The 23648-nt window shown below is 38.5% G+C and overlaps 1 protein-coding gene across 13 annotated transcripts in view; it reads right to left on the reverse strand.

Moving 5' to 3' along the window:
• Window positions 1-23648, reverse strand: part of magi2a (membrane associated guanylate kinase, WW and PDZ domain containing 2a) — a 332668-nt gene that overhangs the window by 173176 nt on the left and 135844 nt on the right. For 12 of the 13 annotated variants that reach the window (XR_002921266.2, XM_036210186.1, XM_024291335.2 and 9 more), the window contains one exon: window positions 18854-18970. Coding sequence is in view for 8 of the 13 variants with exons in the window: in XM_024291335.2 (XP_024147103.1) it covers window positions 18854-18970 (117 nt within the window). In the remaining 5 variants the exon portion in view is untranslated. Of the gene's footprint in view, window positions 1-18853; window positions 18971-19899; window positions 20532-23648 lie in introns of those variants that run through there. The other variant, XM_024291359.2, reaches the window with a different exon arrangement.

Genomic DNA, 23648 nt, shown 5'->3' on the forward strand with positions numbered 1-23648 from the left:
GTGTGTGCTTAATTCTTAATTTGTGCGTAACTTTGGATTTGTGCGTGAAATTCTTGATTTCTGTGTAACTTTAAATTCGAGTCTGCGTAATTCTTGATTTGTGCGTAACTTTTGATTTGTGTGTGAAATTCTTGATTTCTGTGTAACTTTGAATTCGAGTCTGCGTAATTCCTAATTTGTGCACAACTTTGGATTTGTGTGTGTGTAATTCTTGATTTGTGCATAACTTTGGATTTGTGTGTGTGTAATTTTATGTTTGTCCGTAACTTTGGATCTGTGTGTGCGTAATTCTTGATTTGCGCATAACTTTCGTTTCGGGTGTGTAATTTTTGATTTGTGTCTAACTTTGAATTAGAGTCTGCATAATTCTTAATTTGTCCACAACTTTTGATTTGTGTGTGCATAATTTTTAAATTGTGCATAACTTTGTATTTGTGTGTGTAATTCCTACTTTGTGTGTAACTTTGTATTTGTAACTGATCCAATACATTTTGTGCTCAACTATGTACACTTGCAATTGTGTATTCACATGTACAAAAGCTACGAAATTAAAAAAAAAAAAAAAAAAACATTTGTAATTTTTGAACATATGAATACACAATTGTAACTACACAAAATCACGCACAAAAAGTATCATATGAGTTACAGATCAAGACTTAGGCAAAATCAAAAGTTATGTACACATGAAATGAGGTGAGACTATTTCCTCTCCGTATATTTGGTTCTTTTTTTAGTTTTAAAGATTTTTAGATCAGTTTTCTTTTAAATGGGTTTTACCTCCTGCCCCTCACATTTCAGTCTGTATCACTGGCATCATCTCCAAAAAAGAAAACATAAAAATATTTGTATTTTTCTTGTTGGGGTTTAGATTTCTCCATGGAGGGATTTTTATTCCAAACAGGTAGGAATAGATTTAGTTAAATTGTTATTTTACTACTAGAGATTTTCCAAAAAAGTGGTAAAAACAACAAAACATTTGAGCATCTTTTAAAAAGAGCTTTTGGCAAAAGAAAAATGTACAATTGTAAGAACTACAGCTGCCATAGACAAACATCAGTTTTAAACCCTGGTGCAGCGTTTCTTGTTTTAACGATTTGACAGCAATTTTTGCTGCAATTTATCATTTTGAAATCAAAGATTTTCTGCCCTGATTGGAATGAATCATGACTTAGACAATCCGACGGTCACCGTTTTAGAAAGCGCAGCTTGGAATATTACATCAGGCTCCGGGATAAAAACGGGCGACGATGCGTCTGTGCGTTCATGGCGGCTGAGGGCGGCGCGCGTCTGTCTCGTCATTACTTTAAACCACAGAGAGCGACGTCTGCGCAGATTGAATTCAGACCCTCCAGACTGAATTATTACCGCCTTAATATTATAAGGACATGACGGTCAAAACCATCCCAAGATCAATGACGGTGTCCATGGCCAAATTGTCCATTAACCGCCCGTGGTCTTCATCTGCGGTCACCAGGGTTGACTGAGACTTGAGGCGTTTTTGCCATTTTACTAGAATTGATGGAAAAACATTCAAGATAGTGAAAACAAAAGTAAATAAAAATTGACATTTTTCAATCCTAAAAGTGACCAAAAACAGGAAAAAAAAAAAACCCCAACTGCTCTCCTTTTTCAGACTTCTCCTTTTAGCATGCGAGAGCAGCCAGTTCGTTACGCCGGCCTGATAATTAACATGAGGGATCCTGCAGCTTAATGCTGCTCCAACTAGAGACTTGTGACAGAGAAACTGCTTCTAATGAGGCAGACTCTGGGGATTCTTTCTCTCCCTGGTTGTGCTGACTGTTCTGGTTCATTAGATAGATGCTGCTACAGTAAGCACAACAACAAGGAGAGTCGGTTTGGAGTCCGCTGTACGACAGCTGGAACGCAGGTAGACGGTGGAAAAATTGCATCAAAGTCTCCTCAAAAAAAAAGGATTTAAAGCTCATGAGGTTTTTTTTTTTTTTTTTTTTTTTTCCCCCCCGAGTGTCATAATTGTAGCAAAAGCTACTAGTGAAATTGTGTTTAAGACGGCACAAAAGCTGCGTTTTAGTAGATAAATCGAGGTTCGTTCAAAACCGCAGACATGCTGCATCTGGAATCTCTTAATAGAGCTTCACTTCCCTTCATTATGACCCGGATATTAGCAAGATAATATGATTAAGACGTTAGCTGCTGTAATCGGAGCGCTCTCGTCCTCTGCTTCCAATGCAATTATAAGAACAATTGTAAATATGGAAAAACGTTGATGTTGTCCTGGTGTTTGTGTGGAGGAGATTTGACCTGTCATTGGGCAAAGTGATGTGTCCTTTAAGCCACAAAGGCTCTGGCCATGAATATTAAGACTGCAGGTTGTGAGTCCCCAAGCTGTGCAGCGAGCTGAAGCAAACACACTTGTCTGTCCTCGGTTTGCAGGCGGTGAACTGCACTAACAGTCATGAAAGAAGGAAGGGAGAAGCTTGATAGACATCCCAAATGAAACGGAGGGCAGTTATTATCCAATTTAAACAGAAAGATTTTTGGTTTTAATTTCATTGGTCTCTCTTTTAAAACAGAATATTTGGGGACAATTGTTTTGAATATTTAGTCAGATCTTCAAACAGTATCTGGTAGATATATAAATATGAATATTTGACAGTAAAACTGTGATTTTTCTCATGTCAGAGCAGCATGGTGTGACCTCCATCTGCAATGGGATTCAATTGCATCAGATCACAATTTTAGAAGTTTGTGACATTTTAAAAAGCAAAAAAAAGCTAGTTTTTTAAGAAATCAGTCCAATTTCAAGCTATGTGTCTAAATAACAACTAAGTAAAAACACTTTCACCTCCAGAATGAACCAGAAACTTTAGCTCTGGAGTAGTGCTGCCACAAACGATTATTTTAATAGTCGACTAATCACCGATTATTTTACGATTAGTCGACTAATCGGGTCATAAGCAAAGATGATGGAAAACACACATCTTAACAATCACTAGCTTCAAACTAACCAAAAACTAGATATATAGCATTACGTGCAATAATACTAGTTTGAACGCTGCAAGCTGAATTTGGTCGCTGAAGATACTAGTGATGATAGCTGAAGATGCTGAAATTGATAGGTAAAAGTGCTGAGGTTAAAAACACTGAAGCTGAACTATTAGTTAAATGCCAAATTAGCCTAAAAAACAGAAAAAAACCCAAGTTAGCCAAAACAGCATGAAGCTGAAATATTAGCTAAACTATAAAATAGCCTTAAAAAAAAAACATAAATTAGCTAAAATAGTTAGAATGTAGCTGAAATATTGGCTAAACTCCAAAATACCCTAAAAATGTCCAAATTAACCTAAATAGCTAGCATGTTGCTGACATATTATCTAATCTCTAAATTAGCTTCAAAACTGAAAAAAAACCTAGATTAGCCAAAATAGCTAGCATGTAGCTGAAATATTAGCTTCAATGGAGTCTAATGTTTACTCTAAAGTCTTTTGAAATGATCATAATTGCGTAGGAGTTTTAGCAGTTAAAAGAGCATGTATTACTTCCTGTGGATGGGACAGTTCTGCTATGAAAATCGTCATTGCGTTTTTAACACAATATAAATAAACAATAAAGAATTTATGATTAAAACAGCTATTCTGAGTGTTTCTTTATTCAAATCGCGTTGGATCAGAAAACCAGATGCTTGAAAAAGCTCAAACTAATAATGCAGCTACTGAAATGGGCATTCTGGCCCGCTTACACACTTACGTCTGCGCTGGATTCTGACTCGAAACTGTATGACTGGGTTCCTCCAATATTGCTCGCCATTATTTTTGTGGCGCTAAAGCTAGCTTGGGGCTATAAGCTGGTGTGCAGAGCTCTCATTGAATTTCTAATGAGCTACTGCTGCTGCACATGAAAATATGCCTTAAGAAGCGACAAAGGCTGGTTGATTTTGGCAAAAACCTTCGCAATCATAATTAAACGATCAATGGGAACGATTTTACAAAAGGAAAAAAAACAGGACCTAAAGAGATATATGCTGCAGTTCACCAACGTAACCACTAGAGGATTGTTCCACTGGCAAATCAGGACCTTTAAAAGAAAAATAGAATTATGAAACAAATAAACAGACTTTATTAACAACAAAAGCTTGAAAAGAGGTGGGGGGGGGGGTATTTATTCCCAATTTCTACTCAATCATGAATTATTATGCTATATTCATACATGATATCACTGCTATCTTCCAATGTCTGTTATTCATTGATAACATTAACAACTAATATTTCACAATAATATATGTTAAAACTACATAATATCACACATTTATACCAACTTTTTCTCTCCTATATTCTTTTATTTTTTTTTTACATTCAAAGCAATGGATGTCTGTGCATTGTTATCCCTGATTTAGGAATGTTCTTCACTCCTCTTCCGTATCTCACTGACAATGGAGTGACTTTTTTAGGTAACTTGCATAACTTGCCTGGTTTCTTTTGAAAAATGTGTCAAAGCTAATTACGCAGTTTTACAAACTCCCCAATGGAAATGTGACTATCGGTCTATATTTGGAAAAGCAGGGTTTGATTACGTCATATGTGACAAAAGTGATTCAAAAGAAAAGAAAAATCTATTTTAAATCCCCACTTAATACAATACTTCCTCACGTCTTAAACAATTACAGTCAAAAATAATATGAAGCCAAGTCATTTTGGATTTCACCTCTGGACCATTCTTCACAGAATCCATGTATTGAGCACACAACATATTTATTTTTTAAAGTGGGATCCTTAAAAGGCGTTTGGAAAAAGTTGAAAGCCACAACCAAATTCTGAAAGCATTATAGCATGTTAACTCTATATGTAATAAACAATTATCATAAAGCATCAAAGTTACTCATAAGTCCACTTTTTTGAATGAGTGTATTTTTTTTTATGCGAACCCACGAAAACGTTTTTTTTTTTTTTTTTTTTCCCGAAGTGACTGAGGAACTCCAAGTTTTGTATTTTACAAACAAATTCTACCAGAATGAGCTCATTTTTGCTTAAGCTGTCAGGATAATACCAACCATTATGAACACAATTCGGTGAGTCAAGGTCTATTTTCAATCACCTACCCATGCCAGGTTTGATTATCTGCAGGCTCCATGTAAAAGAAACTGTCATTTGGAATCATTATCTGCCACAAACGGTTATTGTCCACAAGTCAGAGCAGCAAAATGTTGGACTAAAAGTCAAACCCATTTCATGAAGGCGCCGTTTCTGACTCCTCCGTGTTTCAGCTCTCGTTTCTGATGATACTTTCGTAAAGAAGCTTCGATCAAACGTTTGGGAATTAGTCGCGCTTCCACCTTAAACTGATTATTTAATCCTTTTTGCTTACATGAGAGTGTGAGTCACTACGGTGTATTTAGTCTTTTGTAAAGTGTCTGTTGGACGTCTAAATAAAGCTCTACATGAAACAACATTGCTGACAAACTGTAAAATAAAAGCACTAAATGACAAAAAAAAAGCATGTTTCTTAAATTACATCCATCGATCTAAAGAACCTATTGTTTCCTTTCAGGGTCATTAGGTTGCTGGAGCCTATCCCAGCTACTGTTTTGTGAAGGAAGGTACACCCTGATAGGGTCTGTAGATCACAAGGAAGTTGTTCTTTTTCTTATTTCAACTAAACTTTGAGATTACCTTTTTAACTTTCTTTTCTTCATGAAGAAAACTGGTAGCACTTTACAGTAAGATTACTTAATAATCTAGTTATAAGACATTAATAAGCATCAGTAATGAGTTTATAAGCCTTTATAGGACTATGACTATGCTACCAACCTTTTAGAAAACACATAAAAAACACTGTCTGACACTGCTAACTGTTAGCCGCACTAGCCTATTTACAATATCACCAAACTGTATTTGCAACATAAAAAAACCCAGCTGATATCACTAAAACAAATGTTACCGTGACTATGCTAACTGTCAATCTTTTTAGTAACATGTACAAAAAAACACAGTCCATCAGTGCTAAATGTTAGCCGCATTAGCCTAATTACAGTAGTACCCAACTTTATAAGCTACATGTAAAAAAAAACCAAAACAGGCTGATACCATTATAATAATCATATCTGTGACAATGGTAACTATCAACCTTTTTTAGTAACACGTTAAAAAGGAAAAACAAAAACAGCCCGACACCGCTAAACGTTAGTCGCATTAGCCTATTTACAATATCACCTAACTGTGTTTGCAATATGAAGAAAAAAACATGCGGTTATCATTAAAATAAACATCAGTGTGACTACGCTAACTGTCAACCTTTTTGTAACACAATCCGACACCATTAAACATTAGCCGCATTAGCCTATTTACGATGTATTACCCAATTGTTTGCCACACAATAAAAGAAACATATCACTAAAACAAACTTTACTGTGACTATGCTAACTATCAACTCTTTTATTAAAGCTTTAAAAAAAGGAAAAAAAAAATCAGTCCAACACCGCTAAATGCTAGCCACAATAGCCTATTTGAAATATCACCTAACTGTGATTGGAACTTGTAAAAAAAAAAAAAAAAAAAACAGTCAATGTTAAGTGACATCAGTAAGACCAACTACAAATAATCCATACATGAGTCTCTCCAGATTATAAGGGGACTTTAATGTTTCTTTTGAATAAATGAAGACTTTCAGGTGTTAAAATCTGATTAACCACCCCCCACCTAAAGCGTGAGCAGTCACTTATAGTTCTCAGGAAAAACAGAATCATCATCCACACACCACCAGAAAGACACATGTCATAATTAGCAAAGAAAACGGGAATCAGTTCATCTGTAGAACACTGGATTATTTAATGTCTATGATAATAAAACCGTTTATGTTTTGAATGTTTGGAGTTATGAAACCTTCATGAGAAAGCTAAAGTTGACTTGTAGCATTCATCTAAAGACATGATCTCATCATACATGTGATGATTGCACAGCTTATGGATTTTCCTGTTTGACATATTTTAATGGGGGGGTGACGGACATAAATTGGGGAGCCGCCATCACACCTGTCCCCTTTGTGTCTGCGGGCCGCATCTGTCATTGAGTGTTCAGCGCTGAGTCACGCTCGCCATCCGGCAAATCCACATCTGTGTCCCGCCTTGTCAGTCAGCCGCCCCCCACCTTCACCTCCGACCTCCGCGCACAAACGCACACCTTTGAATTCTGGGGCGTCTGAACCGCATTCCCAACACGGCGTGCGGTCGGCGCTGCCGGACCTTCTCTAAGAAGGCGATGGGGGGTGGGGGGGGGGGTGCGGGCTCAGACTTTAAGAGACGAGCCTTTGACTCAGACCGGGGAGAGGGAACGGTTACCATGGAAACCCCGCCCAATGAGTCAATGAGCGAGTGAGGAGCGGAAATAGAAAGCAGAGTAAACGGAGGGATGAGGGGAAAGTGAGGCGCCGACCACAGGTGTTTGTTTGTCAGATCTCGGCAGGAAACAAACAAAAACCAAACGAACAGAGCCGGGTCTCCTCAAGACGACGTTTGAATCCGTCTTTGACTCCGGTGTGATCCTGCTGGGATTAACCAGACTCACACTTCTGCTTTGTATCCACACAGATGCTTCACAGTCATAGTGGAGAGGTCCTTTTAGCACACACAGACTATCAGACACATGTCAAATCAATATTTAAAACCCTTAATTTATGTTTATGCTCTGTTTTCATGCTAATATTGGAAAAATAATTCCATGGAGACAGAAATCATCCCAGAAATGCTGAGATGTTTCGCAGCAAGAAGGTCACCGTGAGCATCTGTGAGCAGACAGATGGACCACAGCGGACTTCCTCGTTTATCCAAATCATCCATAAACGCCACATTCAATACAGAAAGTTGTGGGAGACCCCGTCAACTTAAAAGCCTTAAAGCTACCTCCTGCTTGTAAAAGTAAAAGCTCAACATCCATCTTGGTCTTCATACGTTTTAGATCTACTTTGGTACATTTTACTGAGATGGTTTCTTTAATGCTGCCTTCTTTGGAAAACAACTAAGCAAGAGTCCATCTTAAAAAATCACGGGTCCAAACCTCTGGGCCGTGAACTGGAGCCGGCCCAGTACCGGGATGTAGAGCGCACGTTACCATAACCCAGTACCGGTACCAGTTTGTGTCCGGTACCACATCCAGAGCCTAGTGTGTGCCATGACTGATACTGCGTCCGGTGCGGGGTTAGGGTACCGGTACCGGTCGAGTCCTGAGGACCACACATGTTTGGTTCCTTTAAGTTGTATAGTATAAACCGGTGTTCGAATAACTCCAAATGTGTGAACGTGTGAACTTGAATGAGGTGAAATAATCAAAACTTTAATTTACAACCAAGTTTACACTGTTGTTTTCATAATAATTACTGAAATGTTTGGATTATAATCAATAAGGTATTGATTTTCCTTACTTGATTACTGGATTAATGACATGATGTGCTCTAAAGATAATCAATAATTATTATATATGGTGTGAATCATTAATGTTTATTGAAAATACGTAAGATTTGTTTCAGAGATGAATCAATAATCACCAAGAACCCAACTTTGCAACTTAAAAAAAAAGAAAAAAATTACATTTGATCTGAACAGATTACATAACTAAGTATAAAATGAAGTAACTAAGTAGTGGTGGGAGAATATAAGTTCACTTCTTCTCACTCCTTTTCAAGAAATCAAATGAACTCTACTTGACTTTAGCTAAAAAATAATACACTTAATGAATCAAATGTGAATCAAATAAGTTTTTTTTATTTTCTAATCAATGAATTCAACAATCTGAGCTTGAAATAAGCCACAATCAAAGTTTCAGACAGAAACTCAAACATTTCTACACCTTTTTCTGGAAATATCAGACGATGACACTTGTGTAGCTTTAGATAACAAAAGTGATTCATTTTGTATTCATATTGAACTTTTCTGAAAGCAAAAATCTCAAAAATACAAGACGGCATAAAACAAAAACCCAAGCAGACTAAAACATTCAACACTTACAGGACCCACTAAACACGAAGATAAAGATCAACTAAAAGCTTTTCTGAAGAAAAGCGTCTCGACCTTAATGAAGTTGATCTGATACAGTGAGAAAGGAAGGGGATTCCAAAGCGACATTTGGAAAGACATTTCCTCTAGTTTTGTAGCAGATTTCTGGAATATTTTTTTAAAAAATTGTGGTTTTTAGACGTTAAAGATTCGGCCAAAAAGCAGTGGGTTAGTATAACCGAGTTTGTCCATGAAAACCAATTTTAACTGGAAGCTAATGGAAAGAGTCAGCAGCTGAGTCTTTCATGTGCTGGCTCCAAATTTTGTCTGGAGATTTGGACACTCTGCAAAAGATTTGAAGAGTTTGTTAAAACAAGTAAAAGAGAATTAAAATAATCTAAACAAGAGGAGACAAACCTGTAAATTATTATTTTCCAGGTTTGATCTAGATTTTAAAAAAATTGTAAGATGATGCAAAGATAAAGGATAGCAGGAGTAAAGAAAAGTTCTGTCCTGGATGGGATAAACTCAAAGATCAAGATGATTCTAACATCATGAAAATATTAATTTGACTCTTTTTATGGCTTATAACAGATTTAAACACACATATTTTACCTGTTTGTTCTTTACTTTGTTTAATTTTAGCAGCATTTCCTAATAAAACTCATATTTTTCTTTTCGTTTCCCAATCGTGGTAAAACGTGTTGGATATTCCATACAAAAATACACACTCTTGAAGAGTCCATGTCTAGTTTTCCCATGCAGCATGAAGCTACAAACATAAATATCGTGTCAGTTCGATACATATCAAATTTTGACTATTTAAATTGTTTCATTATTGTAGAAAATGTAACATTTTTCCATGACTTGTCATTTTTACTGTTGATTTTATACGTTTTTGCTGTTTGTTGTTGGGATACCTCCATTCTGCCGAGGGAACAACAGATCAAAATTAGTCTAGCAGCTAACACTGATAAATTTACAGAAATGTTTATTAACGTGCACTGTCTCGGTTCAAATAAAATATTAAAAACATAAAAAGAACACTGCTGAGAGAGATCTTCATGAGTGGGTTCAAATAAATGTCATTTAGGAGACTTTTCTTCTTTTAAACCAGACAAAAATCACCTAAAATCAGATTGCTGTTTTGGTGTTGCTTTAAAAATTATTATTTTGGAAGCGAGAGAAAAAAAAAAACAGAAAACGGGCTGATTTAAGTAACTATAATATACAATTTTCTTGTGGTTTTGAGTTTTTCAGCATCAGCCAGTTTTTACTGAAAATCAAATTTTGACTTCATCATTATTTCACTTTTTTTTGTTCTTAAATTCTCCCTTGAGTGGAGTCTAAAAGATTTTTTTAGACTAAAATGTTTGAATATTTCTGAATGTGATGCTTTTTTTAGACCAATATTTGATCATAAGGACACTTTAATGCTGTTTCAGGAGGTCGCGCCCCTTCAAGAAATGAAAACGTCAGGAAATGAGAAAGAGAGAACATGCTTAGCGGGTCTAATCCAGGTAAAATAAGGGAGCAGATGTTTATTATTCAAAGATCGTGTCCGTCATCCTACTTGCTTGTTACTTTTTTTGGGAGATTTAGATGCGAATCCTAAAAAGTGTGTTTTTATTTTCTTTTAATAGAGATTTTCCGTGTATTTATAGTTGTTGACACAAAAAGAAAACAAGAGTGTTTCTAATCTTTCCGTTGACCTTTTAGTTATCAGCTCCAAATGTCAGCACTTGATTATGAAATCAGAGGCTTTTCAAACACGTCCAAAATTCTCTCTTTAATTGGAGTCTTTTTGGGTTCAATTTCATCTAAATTATTCACCTTCCTGGTAGAGCGCAGCATCCTGTCTGGGCTAAATACACTCAAAGGCGTGTAGACGAAGAGGCGACGGGCCTGGGTTCAGGCTATTAACGCCTTGACCTTGGGTTTCAAGCGGCCGGTCTGTCTCGGCCAGGCTCAGCTCCGCCCACCACCATTGGTATGAGTGGCAGTAGCTCTCCTCATGTCAAACCCATCAGCCGACGAAATCTCTTCCCTCCACCGCTCAAAGGTGGTGTTTAAATTGCTTTGATGAACTACTTTTGCATCCATTACCTTTGACTGAATGTCCTTTCATTTTTCTGTAATAATTTATCACAGTGTAGCTTAAACTTCCATCAGAGCAAAAACAAAGAAACGAAGATTTTTAAACGTTGCTCCAAGTCAAAAGGAGGTAACTGGATGCTGAAGCGAAATGCAATAATCCAGCTGATTCTGATGTAGAGAAAAGCGTTTTTGCGCCAGTATCAGCCCAAAAACGCTTTTCTCTACATCAGAATCAGCTACAATATTGTTCATTAAAGATACCCTCTGATGAAAATCATGTCATCATGCAAAGGCCAGGGGCCGAGCTAGCGCCGCGGCTGGAAGACCAGTTGTCCTGTCCCCAATGGCGATGGCACGCCCTGTGGGTGTCTCCCGCACTCCCTTGTTTGGCTCGTCCAGGCGGAGGTCAGTTCTGTCGCTGGAGGGGGGCACGAAGGCCATGGATCCGCACCAGAACCTTCATGCGCATTTCCCCCCCAGCTGTGGATCCCGCCAGGGGTCCCCTGTCTTGCCAGGCTGCCTTATCTCGCGCCTAGAAGCTGACATAGAACTGGAGCGGACCAGCACAATCCGACTGATTAAAATAAAGCATCATAAAGCCTTCCGGAGGGTCCTGTCGTAATGTGATTTCTACCCAGTGCTCTGAATGTCGCCCTCGTGTTTCCATTAACTATGAAATTGTGCAAATTCGCACAACTTCAAAGCTAATGGAAACGCAGATCACGAAGCTCTATACCAGGGGTGTCAAACTCAATGGTACAGGGGGCCAAAATCCAAAACACATCTTTAGTAGCGGACCAAACAGGATAAACATTTACTGAACACTCTAAAACTAAATTTTTAAAACTTTAAAAATGTTACTTTTTAACGTAGACCGAACCTCAGGATGCGGTCAGTACCTCTACACTAACCCTAGCCTGTTCCGCGTCTGGTATCGGTACTGATCATCGTCCGGTACTAATCCACGCCAGTAGCAGGTTCAAGTTAAAGTTAGAATACTGGTGCGGTCCACGTCCCGGTACCGGTTTGCAGCCCAGAGGTTGGACAGCACTGATTTAATAGGAACAGCCAGCAGGTCGATCTTTGACAGGGGGCGGTCCTTAACTATCCGTCAATATGTTAGCAGTGTAATACAACATCAGGCCGTTAATAACAAAAATAAAGAAAGGATCTGGTGGGCCGGATCCGGCCCCCGGGCCTTGATTTTGACATATACGCCCCACACTTTTCTCATCCGAGCTGGCTTAAAAAGATAAAGCTGGACATTTTTTAATTGGTGGACATTTATACTAGTGAGAGACAGCTATCTATCATCATCAGAAACAGGGAATCAAGGGCGGGGCTACTCAGGACCAATGGCCACGCCCATCTGGAGGAGATTTTGGAAATTGTGGCTTCAGATAAACATGAACTGTGGCTTTTTAAGACATTTAAGTTGTGGTATTTTGGTTAAAACCTTCATCATCATGACTAAAACCCAACTGGGAACTTTTTTATTTAAATTGTCAGAGTTAGGGTAGTATTTCCAACTATAAAAAGTATATATGTTTTTTTTTTAAGTAGATGTTAAATTAAGCTTATGTTGTAGCTAAAGTGGTTTGACGGATTTGTGGATTAATAGGCATTAAAGGGTTAACTACATCTTAAAAGAAATAAAATCTGGATTAAAAAAAATTGCTTATGAAAACGCTAAAATTTTAGACTTTTAATCAATATTTTGACTGGTGTGACCCAACGAGTGTCCATAAATCAGTTTTTAAAACCCCCTGAGTCCCTTTTGGGTTGCTGGAGCCTATCCTAACTTCTTCAAAGGTGGGGTACGCTCTTAACATGCCACCAGTATGTTACAGTCAGACGCTCACGTTCACACCAATTCAGAATGATCATTGAGCCTATGCAGCATGTTTTAAGACTGGGTGAAGAAACCGGAGTGCCCAGAAAAAACAACAACAACAAAAAAAAAAAAAAACACACACAAAAAGGTCCCAAGCTGGGAGTTGAACTAACACAGAGTGCTAACCACTGTGCAGCCGGCCCACCAAGTATCAGATTTGTATTTGCCTCTTTGAGGAACAGCTACCTGTATTAGGAAGTCAGTGCAGAGGAAACAAAACTAAAATAATCTGAAAAGTGGAGTTCTAGACTTGAATTAGTTCTAGTATTGAATTATAGATCTGGGATGGACCCACTTGCATTGTATCTCAGCAACACCTCCAGTGGTGTGTTATTGAGTCAATTTATTCTTTTACATCTGTTCATTCAGACACAGAAAACCAAGCCTAAGGGGATCAAGCGGCAGATCAAGAACGTATGAGTCAATCTAACTCAATGCGGAATAAAGGGTTTTAAATTTCCAACGTCCACACAAAGGATTGTGGGTTATTCTCCATGAAACTATTACCACTTCGTTCTCAGAAATATTTTCACAAAGCAGTCAATGCCATTTTTTAAATATAATCCTGCAGATCAAAGAGATGCTACAGAGCCGAGTCACCATGTTTACAGCGAGTCAGAATCGCTGAGTCATTGTAAAGACCCATTCACACGGCGCTCCGTTTATCACTTTTACCACCTCACGAGGCGCAAATGTTTTTAAGCAGGCTGTGTGAATCTTGTTGGCGGTGCTAACACCCAGGTCAGGCTTAGGTCGGGTCTGACTGGGACTGGATGGAGCGCCAGGGAAAAACACAGGAGGGAAGATGAAAATATTCAACCAAAATCCAACAGCAGAACGGCGATTAGAGCCTCATCAATACACAAGTTAACCTTCGACTCTCTCTGTCCACCTATCGATATGCACTTTATAATCTCTCTGCTGCTTCCTTACCCACAATCCCCTTTGTCTTCCAAAATCCCATAGAATTATATTGAGAAATAAACAGCTATTATATATTTGTCAAAATAACCATTCTTGCTCTGCTACTTTTTTTTAAATATGTTTTTGCTAATCATATTTTTAAATTATTTTTTTTTTCTGTGGTGATAGTCATTTAAGTCATAAACTGGCCATTTAGATGCTTCAATAAAAATGTGTAATCATAAAATGTATAAATTCTCCCAGGTTCACTTTCAAGTGGTGGGGTGTGGACTTCCAACAGTCTCACTCCCAATTGGCTGGACTAGTTGCCATAGAAATGTTGACTCAGAACCGATTTGGACCAATCACTGCTTACTGACGAATTGTAGTTCCAACATGGCGTAGTAGGTATTGCAAAAAAGAAAGGATCAAATATCAAATCAAACGAGATATATAGCATTATGAATTCTTATTCTGGTCACTGCTAGATCTGATGGCGGAAAATGCTGAAAATTACAGCTAAAAATGCAGAAATGACTGCTGAAAATGTTTCAGCTGGTAACTTGCTAAAATATTAACTATATGTCAAGTTAGCCTACAAACTCCAGCCTATTTTAACCAAAAAAGCAAGAATTATCTAAACTCAAAAGTAGCCTAAAAAAACTACCAAAACAGCCAAAACAGCTAGCATATTGCTAAAATATTTAGCTAAACGAGAAATTAGCCCAAAAAATCTTAATACATTGTAAATTATCCTTAAAACACCCAGCAGATGCCAAAATAGCCAAAGAAAACCAACTTGCATGTTGCTCAAATAGTAGCTTAATGCGAAATCAGCCTTGAAACCCCAGTAGTTGCTATATTAACCAAAAAGGCTAGCATTTTGTCAAAGTATGAGCTAAATTCAAAATTAGCCTAAAAAAACCTGCCAAGGGCCAAAACAGCTAGCGTAATGCTTGAAATATTAGTTAAACCCCAAATTAGCTCAAAAAACCTAAGTATATGCAAGTTAGCCCAAGAAGCTAGCATGTTGGCAAAATATTAGCTAAATGTCACAAGCCCCCCCCCCAAAAAAAAATGCATGTTACTGATATAGTAAATAATTACTAAGATAGCCTAAAAAATATATATAGTTGGTGCCAATTTAGCAAAGAAAAGCTAGCATATTGTTAAAATAACAGCTAAATGCCAAGTTAGCTAAAAAAAAAAAAAATCTTAATAGTTCTTAATAAAAAGCTAGCATGTTGCCAAAATATTAAGTAAATCCAAAATTGGCTTAAAAATACCAGCAGATGCCAAAATAGGCACACAAAAAAAATCTAGCATGCTGCTAAAATAGTAGCTAAATGCTAGATCAGCCTAAAAAAACTGTAGCTGGCGCGAAATTAGCCGAATAAGCTAGCAGATTGCCAAAATATTAGCAAAAAGTCAAATTAGCTTAAAAAACCCAGCAGATGCCAAAATTTGCCAAAAAAAGCTAGCCTACTGATAAAATAACTGCGAAATTCCAAGTACACAAAAAAAAGATGTCAGTGGAGTCCAAAAACCTAATGAGCTGTAAAGCATTCACAAAACCCAACTTTATTTTGAAAACCTTTCCGACAAAGCAGCTTAAACATTTGAAACATTTTCTCAATTTTAAGAACAAAAAAGAACCCATCTCTCCACACTCACAACATGGTAAAACAGAAAATGAGACACTGATAAGATGTGAAACAGATAGAAGTCAATAGCTGAATAATGCTGGTGCTTCACAGGTTTTAATTCTGCTCCGGTCCGGACCGGAAAGTAAGCTCCTCCATTAAGGAATCAAGGGAGCGTCTGGTCTCAGACAGCTGGGTCTGATGACACTGCTGGACCGACAGATCGGAGCGTGCTCACACTCCAACACCTTTACTTTCACAGTTTACTCATCAACAGCAGGAAGTGCTTCAATCTGCAAACGGCTCACCATTAGGAAGCTTAGATGTTCTTCTGAGAACAAAAAAAATATAAATCTGACAAGACCACATATGGAGAACTGACATCAACTTTAGGATCAATAGCTTAAAGCCCTTCAAATCTCATCTTTGATGATTTGTAAAACACTTACAGCTGCGTTCTCCACTAAATGAGGCTAATAAGAGACAGAAGCTGCAGTCAACACTTGATTTTAAAGAGCTGAACTCCAGGGCAGACCGATTCCTGTTAAACCAACACTCCAGCAGCTAATCGATGCCACACAGACACAGATTTGAACACTTGGACCCGACGGGAACCGAGGAAAAGACCGCACATTCATCAACTTAAAAATTCAGATAAACAAAATCCAGCTTTCAAACATTCAGAATACAAAGGTTAGAAAAGGACTCCCCCCTCCGGCGCTCACGCATGCATCCTGCTGCCTTCAAGAATTGAAGGATGTGACAGAAGCCCATTTAAAAGTTGGCACTCGGAAGAAAAGCTCTTATTTGCATCTTGCAGAAAACATAACATACTTGACGGCTGCTGTGTGAAGACTGCTGTGCACCAAAATAAATGGCAGGAGAAAAACCCCAATTAAAGCTTCCAGTTAGGTTTTCTTATATGTGCTTTTAGAGGGACATCTAATGAAAACACTCCTCTAAATGAAGATTTTTTTTTTTAGATTTATACCAAAAAAATATTTCTAACCAAAGAATTTCATTTTGAGTTCTATAAGTTTGCAGTTATTTCTGTCTTTTATTAGTCAGCAGGATTTCCAGCTCTAAAATTAAAAATGACTACAACATAAAATCCCAATTTACAATCTATTAGCAAAATTTGAGAAGCATAAACAAGTTTTTATCCTTTAACACTGACGATTCAGCTTTTGCAGTAACTCTTCCATGCAAGTAACATAATTCAAACAGATTTTAAAGTGAAGACAGGCAACATTGCGCTGATTTGCATCACTTTACGTTAGTAAATGTACAGACTAGTCCAATGGTCACCTTTCTCCAATTGGAATCTTATTATTTACATAACCGGTCAAAGAGTTATGGTAGTCCAAACACTGCATTTTTCGCTGTCGCCAGTGACAAAACTTTTCAATCCTGTTGCGGAATAAAGTGGTAATGTACTTTATGCTTGTAAAGTGTGAAGATAATGCACACAAACAGTGCAAACCTGCTTTTTTGCGTTAGAGTTCATTGGAATACCCTTAATTGCCTAAATGGTCTAAGAGCTACAGTATGTCAAAGAACATGTTCAACTCACTACCAACTCGTCATACACTGACGTATGGTTTGGGCCCCTCCCTGTCATTTTTTGACCCAAACTCATCGGTTTTTGATATGCTAGCTATTCGCATTAAATCAGGTGTCCCCAACCTCCGGGGCGAGAAGCGGTACCGGTCTGATGTCCGCTTAGCACCTAGCCGCAGATGCTAATCAGGGCTCCTTAACCCTTGGGACGTGGAGTGATACTGGTACAGAGACGCAGACCGGTACTGCATTACGAAGGTTAGGGACTCGTGATCTAATAAAAACAGCCAACATGTCACAAAACAACAAGATGGGGACACCCAGAAAGTGACGTGGAGGGGGGCGGAACCGTACGTCCATATATGTCGAGTTAGGGGTCAGAAAATGTAGGTTTACGCATCAATGCATCAATGACAAAAACAGTTTTGTGCCAACATTCAAAACTTTAGAGTAGCAGTGGGAATCACTGGGTACCACACGATACGATACATGGCTCACAATATCGATGATATCGCGATACTACAATAATTGGTAAAAATCCTCTCTAATAACTCACAATATATAGAAGACCGAATATTTTTGGGGAAAATAGATCCCCATTTATTTTTTAGCTTAAAAAACAATCATAATAAACAACTTTTCTCTTATTTTGTGAAACAAATAATCAACACTTTTGTGCAAATCAGCAATACTGTCTTTAAAAGCATTGACACCAACTGAATTGGAATTATCTGTAAAGTTCAGTGTGAACAACAGTAAACATGTTGTAAAAAGCAAAACAAAACAAAAATGTAATAATTCAAGTAGCTAGCAGGCACATTGGTGATCACGACAGCCAGTCTGGCAACGCCCACTCCCTATCTAAATCTAAAGGAACGTCTCACCAAAGAATGACAAATATAACCTTTTACAGCCTCTTCAAACGGAAATAATAGATCGATAGGTGGTGAGAACCCATCAAGAATCAATCGCAGAACCAAATATCGCGATATTTACGTTAGTGCACAGATAATACATGCAAACAGCACAAAACCGCTTTCCTCTGCGTTAGCATCTATTGGAACTTTATTGATCGCGCAAATGTTCAAAGAGTTACGATAGTTCAAGTGGCCGGTGTCATCTGCGACACCTAAATAACGCACGCTCTATGACCTAGCATAACTCTTTGACCGTCTACGCCAAAAGTAGGAAACTCCAGGCCTCGAGGGCCGCAACGTCTTCATGATTTCCAGATCTCCATCCCTACTCATGACTGATTATCTGGTTCAGGCGTGTCCAGCCAATTAGAACATGCCAGAGCAGAGTATGTTGGAAAACATACAAGCCTGGAGGTGCCTATCCCTATCTTACACCATCTCCGCGAGAAACTGCGACTTTCATTGCTTAAGTGCTTTACTACTTCAAAGTGTTCAGATTAGTGCAAAGCTGCTATTCTCCGTGTCAAAATCAGTTGAAATTTTGCTAATTGTGTAAACGCAAAAGCTAAAATAGTGAAAGAAAGTCAACACCTATAGGTCCAGTGTTAAAGGCTAAAACTGTTTGGTGTCTTCCAACTTATTTAGGAAAAAAACTCATGTTCAATGGGACAAAAGTTCCTTCCAGGTGTGAAATATTCGTGACAGGATGATCTTTTCTGCTTTAACGGTCACAGTTCAATCATCATTAGTCTCTAACATTTACCACATTTATCACACAAACCGCATGGCAGTAAATCTGCAGCTTTTGTTGGCCCCGGAGTCCAGGGCCTCCGTGGATTATTGATAATCCAGTCAAAAATGGGTCTGAAAGGGAACTCACAGGGGACGGTGCGCAGGTAGAGGTTGTCCCGGATGATCTGCTGCAGTTCGTGGTCCACCGATCCTTTCTGGAAGCGCAGGCTGAGGTAGTGACGCAGGTCTTTGTCTATCACGCCTCCTGGAGCGACAGAAATGTCAGGAATGAGGGAGTCTTTAGTGTAAATGTCACCCTTACGGACGTATCATAGAGCTTTCACGTGATGAATCTGTTCCTGGTCTTTTTAAGATGTAGTCAAAACATGATTAGGATTAAGATGAATCCTTGTCAACAGCTGTTTGGATTCCCATAAATCCTCCAGTCAACATTAATTAAGAGACTTTCTCTGGACTCTACTTGTCATTCGTCTCATCTGAGACTTCTACTTTTCATTCCCTCCTAGCATTCCCAGTGACATGAATGGAATAGAACCAGTGACTCCGGATGACTCAGCAGGATAGAAAAGTGATGGAGTGACGAGAGACGGAGGAGATGCTGGAGGAGCGGGGATGAACCTCCCTCTATTCCTCCACAAGTATAATCACATTAGAAATGGAGGCAGATTTCAAACGGGGGGGGGGGGCCCAATGATGTTACTTAAGGGATTCCTCATGACCGACGCACTTGTCAGCCTTCTTACTCATCGGCATGGAAGCGAAGGGAACGGAAAGATGGAAATAGAGAAGATATTAGTCGAATCTTTCAAGAGAAAACATGCCGACAAACCTAAATTTGCTTTAAAAATATACCCACACACACGTCGAGCAAACAAACAAACGGATGAGAGAATATTTTAAGCAACACCAGTTTGAAAGTTTTCCATCAAATTGATGACATAATGTATTTATTGCATGCTTGTGGCTCCACAAACACAGACACACACAGAGAAGGAAGCAGCATACATTAGTCGACTAATTCGAAGAGTGTTTCAGTCTAATCATGCAACCTGTACCGGCTACAGCATCCCTGAATCAATACGTCCAGCTCTTCACATTTGCATGAGAAAAGAGTCTGCATACTGAAAAGGTGAGTGCGCCCAAATTCACACAAATTAACACACTGAACGGCACCTCTTGCGCAGACGGCGGCTGTGCAGCCATTGCAGAGAGTGAGGGTCCTCTTCCCTCTGTGATGCAAATAATCTCCACTGGATAGGGAATAAAACCTTCCGCCGGATCTTTGAAACCCCCCCCCCTAGTCCTCACAGACAGAAGTGCCCCGTCCCTCAGGTCCTCAACTCCGTCTGCCCGGCGCAGCGGCGGCTCTCGCCTGTGACTGGATTCACCTCTCTGCGCTCCGCGGAGGAGAGATGAACGCCGCAGAACGGGAGGCTGCACACCACTGAGAGGGAGGGAGAGGAAGGAGCCGGCGCCAGAGTGAGGGAGCTCGGATCTGGAGAATCCGCTACGCCAGGTTCGCTCTTTCCTCCTGCATCCTCAGGTCCCTTAACGCCCCCTGACTGCAAGGCAGGAAACTGCAGCCCTCCACAGAACCCCGTTGACCTGAGCCGCCACGCAGTCACGACCTGCATCACCATCAGACCTAACATTTGAGCAAGCATCCTCATTAAGCTCCGGGTGTGGAGGCTCTCATCATTTCCCTGCTATCAGCTCAAACAGATTTTCCAATTATTGTCTTTTCTTCTCTTCCCTCGGCATTTATTCTCCCATATCGGTGTGTTGGAAAGCATGTTTGACAGCTCACTAATCAAGTGGGACATTATTGGCAGCCAAATCCTAATGGAATTATCCTTCAAGAGATAAAATGACAGAAACTTTCTGAAGTGAGACACGTTTTTAGGGATGTCCTGAACAGGTTTTTTTTGGCTTTAATCCCATTCAGAGTCATTGGATTTTGAGAATCAGAGTCTCTCTCTGATACTTTTGAAACACATTTGATAAATGGATAAAACATGTTTTATTTTATTAATCTTCTTTTGTCATTTAGCACTTAAACAGAGAACGTATGTGAAGTAGATTCAGCAATCAAGGAAAAATACCATCAACTAGTCAGTGAAGGATCTTGAAGTGGTTTCAGACTGTAAGTATAGTTGCTATGACTCAACTTCAAGACAACTATCAACTAGGAAAAATAGTCAACTAACTTGTAAAAATTTGTAAAAAACTGTAGCAATGTAACAATCCAATTTTTGAGACACGGTTTGGTTTCGGTTCGATTTAAAATTTGTGAAGTACAAAAAAAAAAAAAAAACAGCAATTCAGAGAAATTATTTTTTTCAATTTGCCTCAAAGAAAATAAAAACAAAGAAAACAATAAATATCCATCCATCTTCTTCCGCTCACTTGGTACCAGGTTGCGGGGGCAGCAGTCTAAGCAAAGATGCCAGACTTCCCTCTCCCCGGTCACTTCCTCCAGCTCCTCTGGGGAGAACCCGAGGCGTTTCCAGTAGAGCCAAGAGACATAATCTCTCCAGCATGTCCTGGGGCTTCCGCCCAGTGGGACATGCCCTCTCCAGGGTGGGGACCATGAAGCATCCGGACCAGATTAGGTTTGTAGCGAGTATCCGAGTACTCGGAAACCAGCAATCCCGAAAATCCGAGTACGAATATTCACGACGTAAAAGATTCGTGATCTTTATAAATATAGTAGAGTGTAGTAAAAATTTTATGCGGGAAAGATGTATTTATTACTCTGAAATGCAGAATAAAGTTGGATTTTAAGTTTCTAGGTTTCTAAATAAAGGTATACATTAGTGCTTTCACAAATGATTATATTAATAGTCGACTAATCACCGATTATTTTTTCCGATTAGTCGACTGATCGGGTCATGCCAAACTGGATGTAAAACACACATCTTAACCATCATTCGCCTTAAACTAACTAAAAACATTATATAAATCTGTGTGAATGCTGTAAGCTGAATTTGGGCACTGAAAATGCTGGTGGTGATAGCTGAAGATGCTGAACTTGATAGCTAAAAACCCTGAAGCTGATAGCGGAAAACGCTGAAGCTGACAGCCAGCAAAAATGTTAGCTAAATGCCAAAATATCCTAAAAAGCCAAAAAGTTAACCAAAAAAGCTAGCATGCAACTGAAATATTTGCTAAGCTCCAAAACAGCCTAAAAACAAAAATTCCTATTTTAGCCAAAATAGCTAGCATGCAGTTGAAATATAAGCTAAACTCCAAAACAGCCTAAAAAACAACAAATGCCTAAATTAGCCAAAATAGCTAGCAAGTAACTGACATATTAGCTAAACCCCAAATTAGCCTGAAAATCCTTAATAAATGCCAATAAAGTCCAAAAATCTAGCATAACGCCATTATAACTTTTAACTTTACTACACTCTGACTCCATATATATAAAGTAACGACTAATCGATTATTAAACTAGTCGACTATTTTAATAGTCGATTAGTCGTCAATTAGTCGACTAATCGTGGCAGCCCTAGTATATATGATGTTGATTTAATACATATGATTTTCATTTTCTTATATACAGTAAAAAGACACAAACATATTTAAAAGTAATACTCGTGGTTTGATTTGTAAATCAAATCAGATCACCTAAGGAACGATCCACAGCCCTTGATCAGATGCCCGAGCCACCTCAACTGGCTCTTCTTGATATCAAGGATCCGCCTCTCTACTCCGAGCTCTCTCCGGGTGACCGAGTTTCTCACCCGATCTCTAAGGGAGCGCCCAGCCACCCTCCGGGGGAAGCTAATCTCAGCCGCTTGTAGTCGGGACCTCGTTCTTACGGTCATGACCCAGAGCTCATCACCGTAGGTGATAATTGGAACGAACATCGACCATTAAATTGAAAGCTTTTCTTTCTGGTTCAGCTCTCTCTTCACCACAACAATAAATAATACCTTCTTTTCAAATGTAGGACCATTTGTTGAACAGTTTAACATAAGAATAAGACATGCAGTAGTGACGAAACAATTCCCTTTGCACGATTCGGTTCAATAGTGTAATACAGGGTTCGATTTTAGTTCGGATTTGTGGCAAATCCTAAAAATTTGTCATGATAGACAGTTTGCTGTCCACAGCTTTAGGATAGTTAGAACTATTGAACCTTTTTGATAACTTCTGATTAATTTCTTCATTGAAAATGTAACGACTTTTGTCTAGAATCACTGCCATATCATGAATATCACGATAAGTATTCATGACTAGCACATATTGATGTAACCATTTATTTTTTCCTTTTTCTCAGAGCTTCCACTTTGTAGATGGACCCTTAGAAGGCTTCTCTGTTTTAATTTCCAGTGACATCTCTTTTCTTTGGAAGACTCTTTGAATATTTTTGTTCAATAAAAGAGACACTTGCTGCCAGTTAAAAAATTAACAGGTGTATACTGGCAAGAGTCACACGACATGATATGTATCGCGATACATGCTTCACGATACAATACTTCACAATATTTCATAAGAAAGTACTAGACATTACTCTTTTTTTTAAACCAGGACGTAAAAAAACATTATCTGAATATTTATTCACAAAAATACAATCGTAAAATATACTTTTTAGAGACATTTTTTGATGATCAGAAGAACATTGATCCTTGAATATACTGCTCATTTTATTGTTTTTTTTTTTACCGTTTGCGATCGCGTTTATGCTATGCAGACTTCCAGAAGGGTATTTCGCTGTAATAATAAGCTTGAAATATATGGTGCTGATCTTTATATGAATAAAATAAAAATCAGATCCCTAATCAGGCTGTAACATCAGATTTTGATCAAATCGGAAACTATGTGATCAGGCCCAATTTTGAGAAATTTTCTTTTAAAATACATTTAAAAATTATTTTCTTTTACAATATCAGAACAAATCCTGGTTCGAATTGGTT

This window comes from Oryzias melastigma, linkage group LG23, assembly GCF_002922805.2.
Source record: "Oryzias melastigma strain HK-1 linkage group LG23, ASM292280v2, whole genome shotgun sequence".
In the NCBI taxonomy this organism is placed as follows: Eukaryota; Metazoa; Chordata; class Actinopteri; order Beloniformes; family Adrianichthyidae; genus Oryzias; species Oryzias melastigma.